This window comes from Eleutherodactylus coqui, chromosome 1, assembly GCF_035609145.1.
Source record: "Eleutherodactylus coqui strain aEleCoq1 chromosome 1, aEleCoq1.hap1, whole genome shotgun sequence".
Classification (NCBI taxonomy): domain Eukaryota; kingdom Metazoa; phylum Chordata; class Amphibia; order Anura; family Eleutherodactylidae; genus Eleutherodactylus; species Eleutherodactylus coqui.
Window position 1 is genome coordinate 527,983,056 of NC_089837.1, and position 8,077 is coordinate 527,991,132.

The window sequence follows — 8,077 nt, forward strand, 5'->3', positions numbered from 1 at the left end:
CGCAACGCAAACCGCCGGAAACTATGCACCAAATTTCACAAAATTCTGTATCCATTCTGCGGTTAGCGCTGCGTCCGCCGTGTGAAAGGACCCCTAAACATGGCGTGAATCCCCCTCAGGGCAGTTTCATACGGCAGAATTGCAGCAAAATAGCGTCTTTTCCGGTAAACTGTGAGCGCAGCGGTGCGGTATTTTAGAATAATCTCGCATCGCTGCGCCGAAATGCAATCGCTAGTTTTGTGATGGCTGGTGATCGGCAGACGGTCGGGGATGGCCCTTGATCGGCCGATGGTCGGGGGTGGCCTGTGATCGGCCGACGATGGCCGGTGATCGGTCGCAGGTTGGGTGTAGCCGGTGATCGGCCGATGGACGCCGCTGGCCGGTGATGGCGGCTCCGCCCCGTCGGCTCCCCTCGGCCGCGGCATGTCTCGCTCAGCAGGCCGGCCTACGCTCCGCGCTCTCCGGCTGGGGCTGCTGCCGTTCCCCGAGGCCCTGGCGGTGCAGCGGCGCTGTGTGCGGGCGGCGGCGGAGGGCCGGGACTCCCTGCTGCTGGTGGAGCACCGGCCGGTCTACACGGTGGGGCTGCGGCGGGGCGCCGGGGAGCGGGACGAGGAGGCGCGGCTGCGGGCCCTCGGGGCGGACTACCAGCGCACCGACCGCGGCGGCCTCGTCACCTTCCACGGCCCCGGCCAGCTGGTGTGCTACCCGGTGCTGGACCTCCGGCGCCTCCGCCGCTCCCTGCGGGCCTACGTGTGCGGCCTGGAGGGCGCCGTCATCCGCCTGTGCCGGGGGCTGCGGCTGGAGGCGGGCCGGGCGGAGGAGACCGGGGTCTGGCTGCGGGACCGGAAGATCTGCGCCATCGGTGAGAGGGGGAGCGGCGGGGCTGCAGGGGGGACTACAAGTCACAGCAGACTACAGGGGGGGGACTACAGGTCACAGCAGACTACGGGGGGGGGGGGGGACTACAAGTCACAGCAGACTACGGGGGGGGGGACTACAAGTCTCAGCAGACTACGGGGGGGGGACTACAAGTCTCAGCAGACTACGGGGGGGGGGGACTACAAGTCTCAGCAGACTACGGGGGGGGGGGACTACAAGTCTCAGCAGACTACGGGGGGGGGGGGGACTACAAGTCTCAGCAGACTACGGGGGGGGGACTACAGGTCTCAGCAGACTACGGGGGGGGGGGACTACAGGTCTCAGCAGACTACGGGGGGGGACTACAGGTCTCAGCAGACTGCGAGGGGGGACTACAGGTCTCAGCAGACTACGAGGGGGGACTACAGGTCTCAGCAGACTACGAGGGGGGACTACAGGTCTCAGCAGACTACGGGGGGGGACTACAGGTCTCAGCAGACTACGGGGGGGGACTACAGGTCTCAGCAGACTACGGGGGGGGACTACAGGTCTCAGCAGACTACGGGGGGGACTACAGGTCTCAGCAGACTACGGGGGGGACTACAGGTCTCAGCAGACTACGGGGGGGGGACTACAGGTCTCAGCAGACTACGAGGGGGGACTACAGGTCTCAGCAGACTACGAGGGGGGACTACAGGTCTCAGCAGACTACGAGGGGGGACTACAGGTCTCAGCAGACTACGGGGGGGACTACAGGTCTCAGCAGACTACGGGGGGGACTACAGGTCTCAGCAGACTACGGGGGGACTACAGGTCTCAGCAGACTACGGGTGGGACTACAGGTCTCAGCAGACTACGGGGGGACTACAGGTCACAGCAGACTACAGGGGGGACTACAGGTGTCAGCAGACTACAGGGGGGACTACAAGTCTCAGCAGACTACGGGGGGACTACAAGTCTCAGCAGACTACGGGGGGACTACAAGTCTCAGCAGACTACGGGGGGACTACAGGTCTCAGCAGACTACGGGGGGCACTACAAGTCTCAGCAGACTACAGGGGGGACTACAGGTGTCAGCAGACTACAGGGGGGACTACAGGTGTCAGCAGACTACAGGGGGGACTACAAGTCTCAGCAGACTACAGGGGGTACTACAGGTGTCAGCAGACTACAGGGGGGACTACAAGTCTCAGCAGACTACAGGGGGTACTACAGGTGTCAGCAGACTACAGGGGGGACTACAGGTGTCAGCAGACTACAGGTCTCAGCAGGTTGCAGGGGGGACTACAACTCACAGCAGGCTACAGGGGGACTACAGGTCTCAGCAGACTACAGGGAGGACTACAAGTCTCAGCAGACTACGGGGGGGACTACAGGTGTCAGCAGACAACAGGGAGGACTACAGGTGTCAGCAGACAACAGGGAGGACTACAGGTGTCAGCAGACTACAGGGGGGACTACAGGTGTCAGCAGACTACAGGGGGGACTACAGGTCACAGCAGACTACGGGGGGGACTACAAGTCTCAGCAGACTACGGGGGGGACTACAAGTCTCAGCAGACTACGGGGGGGACTACAGGTGTCAGCAGACTACAGGGGGGACTACAGGTGTCAGCAGACTACAGGGGGGACTACAGGTGTCAGCAGACTACGGGGGGACTACAGGTCTCAGCAGACTACAGGGAGGGCTACAAGTCTCAGCAGACTACAGGGGGGACTACAGGTGTCAGCAGACTACGGGGGGACTACAGGTGTCAGCAGACTACAGGGGGGACTACAGGTGTCAGCAGACTACAGGGGGGACTACAGGTGTCAGCAGACTACAGGGGGGACTACAGGTGTCAGCAGACTACAGGGGGGACTACAGGTGTCAGCAGACTACAGGTCTCAGCAGGTTGCAGGGGGGGACTACAACTCACAGCAGGCTACAAGGGGACTACAGGTGTCAGCAGACTACAGGGAGGACTACAAGTCTCAGCAGACTACAGGGGGCACTACAAGTCTCAGCAGACTACAGGGGGGACTACAGGTGTCAGCAGACAACGGGGAGGACTACAGGTGTCAGCAGACTACAGGGGGGACTACAGGTGTCAGCAGACTACAGGGGGGACTACAGGTGTCAGCAGACTACAGGGGGGACTACAGGTGTCAGCAGACTACAGGGGGGACTACAGGTGTCAGCAGACTACAGGGGGGGCTACAGGTGTCAGCAGACTACGGGGGGGGGGGCTACAGGTGTCAGCAGACTACAGGGGGGACTACAGGTGTCAGCAGACTACAGGGGGGACTACAAGTCTCAGCAGACTACAGGGGGGACTACAAGTCTCAGCAGACATAGTAACATAGTATGTAAGGCTGAATGAAGACAATGTCCATCTAGTCCAGCCTGTCTATCCTCCTGTGTTGATCCAGAGGAAGGCAAAAAACCCCAAGAGGCAGGAGCCAATTAGCCCTTTTGGGGAAAAAATTCCTTCCCGATTCCCTAATGGCAATCAGACTGTTCCCTGGATCAACCCCTAATAGTTCCTACCTTCCTATATACCCGGATTAACAATGAACCTAAGATTTATATCCTGTAATATCCTTCCTCTCCAGAAAGACATCCAGTCTCTCTTAAACTCCTCTATGGATTTTGCCATCACCACTTCCTCAGGCAGAGAGTTCCACAGTCTAACTGCTCTTACAGTAAAGAACCCCTTTCTGTGTTGGTGATGAAACCTACTTTCCTCTAATCGTAGCGGATGTCCTCTTGTTACCGTCGCGGTCCTGGGTATAAACAGATCCTGGCAGAGATCCTTGTGTTGTCCCCTCATGTATTTATACATAGTTATTTGGTCGCCCCTTAGCCGTCTGTTTTCCGGGGTGAATAATCCCAGTTTTGATGCCTCTCTGGGTATTGCAGTCCCGTCATTCCATGTATTAGTTTAGTTGCCCTTCTTTGAACCCCCTCCAGCACTGTAACATCCTTCATGAGCGCCGGTGACCAGAACTGTGCGCAGTATTCCATGTGAGGCCTGACAAGTGCCTTATATAGTGGGAGGATAATGTTCTCGTCCTTCACCCCTATACCTCTTTTAATGCACCCCAAGACTTTATTAGCTTTTGCAGCAGCTGACTGGCATTGGTTACTCCAGTTTAGTCTATTATCCACTAATACCCCCAGGTCCTTTTCCATATTACTTTTCCCCAGTGGTACCCCATTTAGTGTATATTGGTGACATCCGTTTCTCCTGCCCATGTGCAGAACCTTACATTTTTCAACATTGAACTTCATTTGCCATTTCCCCCCCCCCCCCCCCCCCCCCAGCTTATCCAGGTCCGTTTGTAGCCGCACATTGTCCTCCGTTGCATTAATTATATTGTATAATTTTGTGTCATCTGCAAATATTGATATTTTGCTGTGCAGCCCCTCTATCAGGTCGTTGATAGATAAATTGAACAGAATGGGGCCCAATACTGAACCCTGTGGCCCCCACTAGTGACTGTGGTCCAATCAGAGTACGAACCATTTATTACCACTCTCTGCTTTCTATCTCTGAGCCAATTTTTTACCCACTTACACACGTTTTCGCCCAGTCCGAGCTGCCTCATTTTGTATATTAGCCTATTATGTGGCACGGTGTCAAAGGCTTTAGAGAAGTCCAGATATACGAGATCAATAGATTCTCCCTGGTCCAGCCTAGAGCTTAGTTCATCGTAGAAACTGATCAGATTTGTCTGACATGAGCGACCCTTCATGAATCCATGCTGGTGAGGAGTTATTCCCTTAATCTCCTTGAGGTACTCATCGATGGCGTCTCTCAGAATCCCCTTGATGATTTTTCCCGTTACTGAAGTGAGACTTACTGGCCTGTAGTTACCAGGCTCACTTTTGCTCCCTTTTTTATAAATTGGAACCACGTTGGCAATGCGCCAGTCCAATGGTACTACTCCGGTCTTGATAGTGTCTAGAAATATTGGGTATAGCGGCCTAGCTATCTCGTCACTTAGTTCCTTTAGTATCCTTGGGTGTAATCCATCTGGGCCCAGCGATTTATCAATTTTAGTCTTCTTTAGTCGCTTCCGCACCTCCTCCTGCGTTAGGTATGAGATATTTTGTGAGGGGTTCGTTTTATTCCCCTGCATCTCGTGTGGCATTTCCTTTTCTTTTGTGAACACACTTGAGAAGAAACTGTGTAGTAGATTTGCTTTCCCTCCGTCATCATCAATGATTTCTCCTGCATTATTTTTTAAAGGGCCAGTGCTCTCCCTGCAAATCCTTTTGCTGTTTATGTAGTTGAAAAATAGCTTCGGGTTGTTTCTGCTCTCTTTTGCGATCCGTCTTTCTGCTTCCTCCTTGGCAGTTTTGATCGTATCTTTGCATATTTTGTTTTTTTCCCTGTATGATTTTAGCGCTTCTTCGCTGCCTTCTTGCTTTAGTAGTTTGAACGCTTTCTTTTTTTCATTTATTGCCCCTCTTACCGTCTTGTAGAGCCACATTGGTTTCCTTTTAGTTGCGATTCTTTTATTTGTAAAGGGTATGCCCTGCTCACATGAGGCGATTAGAATCCTTTTGAACTTTTCCCATTTGTCCTCCGTACTGATATTTTTGAGGATGTTGTCCCAATTAATGTTACCGATTAGTAATTCTGAGCTGATCAAATTTTGCTTTACTAAAGTTTAGTTTCTTTGTCGCTCCCTGATAAGGCTTCCTATTGATTGACAGCTGGAAGTTGATTATATTGTGGTCACTGTTCCCCAAGTGCCCCTCAACCTGAACCCCCCTTATACGTTCCGGTTTGTTAGTTAGTACTAGGTCCAGAATGGCCCTCCCTCTCGTTGGTTCCTGCACAAGTTGGTTCAGGTAATTGTCTTTAATTACTCTCAAGAACTTATCACCCCTGTGAGATTTGCAGGTTTCGTTCTCCCATGTTATATCCGGGTAATTAAAGTCCCCCATGATAATTACTTCGTTTTGCTTTGACACCTCTTCTATCTGCCTTAGTAGTAAGTTTTCAGTTTCTTCTGTTGCTTTTGGTGGTCGATAGAAGACCCCTATCAGGATTTTGTTATTTTTTCCTCCCTGTATTTCTACCCACAGAGATTCCACCTGTTCGTCTCCTACCCCTATATCCTCCCGTAGCCTCGGCTTCAAGTTCGATTTGACGTACAGACATACCCCTCCCCCTTTCTGGTTCCTTCGGTCTCTTCTGAAGAGATTGTACCCCTGCAAATTCACCGCCCAATCGCACTTATCATCAAGCCATGTTTCAGTAATTCCGACTATATCATAGTTTTCATCAGTCATTCTCGCTTCAAGCTCACCCACTTTACCAATCAGACTTCGTGGTCATACAATTTATATCATTTTTTTTGTTTTTTAAATTTGTTTTGTTGCTATTCGTACTTACTACAGGGGGGACTACAACTCACAGCAGGCTACAGGGGGAACTACAGGTGTCAGCAGACTACAGGGGGGACTACAGGTGTCAGCAGACTACAGGGGGGACTACAGGTGTCAGCAGACTACAGGGAGGACTACAGGTGTCAGCAGACTACAGGGAGGACTACAGGTGTCAGCAGACTACAGGGAGGACTACAGGTGTCAGCAGACTACAGGTCTCAGCAGGTTGCAGGGGGGACTACAACTCACAGCAGGCTACAGGTGGACTACAGGTGTCAGCAGACTACAGGGGGGACTACAGGTGTCAGCAGACTACAGGGGGGACTACAGGTGTCAGCAGACTACAGGGAGGACTACAGGTGTCAGCAGACTACAGGGAGGACTACAGGTGTCAGCAGACTACAGGGAGGACTACAGGTGTCAGCAGACTACAGGTCTCAGCAGGTTGCAGGGGGGACTACAACTCACAGCAGGCTACAGGGGGACTACAGGTGTCAGCAGACTACAGGGGGGAATACAGGTGTCAGCAGACCACAGGGGGGACTACAGGTGTCAGCAGACCACAGGGGGGACTACAGGTGTCAGCAGACCACAGGGGGGACTACAGGTGTCAGCAGACTACAGGTCTCAGCAGGTTGCAGGGGGGACTACAACTCACAGCAGGCTACAGGGGGACTACAGGTGTCAGCAGACTACAGGGAGGACTACAGGTGTCAGCAGACTACAGGTCTCAGCAGGTTGCAGGGGGGACTACAACTCACAGCAGGCTACAGGGGGTCTACAGGTGTCAGCAGGTCAGTCCCAGGGGACGGCAAGACTCTGGGGGTTGTGGACTACAAGTCTCAGCAGGTCAGTCCCAGATGCTCCTGGTCAGCGGTCTGTTTGTGTCTCCCAGCATGCCATGGCAGCCTTTAGCATACTACAAGTCTCTGGGCATGCTGGGAGTTGTAGTCTGCCCCCATCGGGTAGGGTGCAGTAACCTCACCATGTGACTTTGTCTCCACGCAGGCGTCCATTGCTCGCGGCACATCACCCACCACGGCCTCGCCCTCAACTGCAACACGGACCTCTCCTGGTTCAGCCACATCTTGCCCTGCGGCATTGTGGGTAAAGGAGTCACCTCGCTGACCGCCGAGCTCGGCCGGGACGTCACCGTGGAGGAGATCATCCCCCACTTTTTGGAAAGCTTCCAGGAAGAGTTTGACTGCGCCGTGGAGTACGATGGTCACATGACTGCGCCGTGGAGTACGATGGTCACATGACTGCGCCGTGGAGTACGATGGTCACATGACTGCGCCGTGGAGTACGATGGTCACATGACTGCGCCGCGGAGTACGATGGTCACATGACTGCGCCGCGGAGTATGATGGTCACATGACCGCGCCGCGGAGTATGATGGTCACATGACCGCGCCGCGGAGTATGATGGTCACATGACCGCGCCGCGGAGTACGATGGTCACATGACTGCGCCGCGGAGTACGATGGTCACATGACTGCGCCGTGGAGTATGATGGTCACATGACTGCACCGTGGAGTACGATGGTCACATGACTGCACCGTGGAGTATGATGGTCACATGACTGCGCCATGCAGTATGATGGTCACATGACTGCGCCGTGCAGTACGATGGTCACATGACTGCGCCGTGGAGTACGATGGTCACATGACTGCGCCGTGGAGTATGATGGTCACATGACTGCGCCGTGGAGTATGATGGTCACATGATCGCGCCGTGGAGTATGATGGTCACATGACCGCGCCGCAAACCTAGAATTATTGATGCATCGCGTGGATTTGGATTTACAGACTTCCTGCCATTAAAGTGTTGTCCGTGA

The 8,077-nt window shown here is 54.1% G+C and overlaps 1 protein-coding gene across 1 annotated transcript; it reads left to right on the top strand.

Moving 5' to 3' along the window:
• The first annotated feature begins 380 nt into the window (after window positions 1–380).
• LIPT2 (lipoyl(octanoyl) transferase 2) lies at window positions 381–8,077 on the top strand. The gene is made up of 2 exons (XM_066588368.1): window positions 381–862; window positions 7,250–8,077. The coding sequence occupies exons 1-2, from the start codon at window positions 424–426 to the stop codon at window positions 7,501–7,503; spliced, it is 693 nt and encodes a 230-aa protein (XP_066444465.1). The 5' UTR covers window positions 381–423; the 3' UTR covers window positions 7,504–8,077.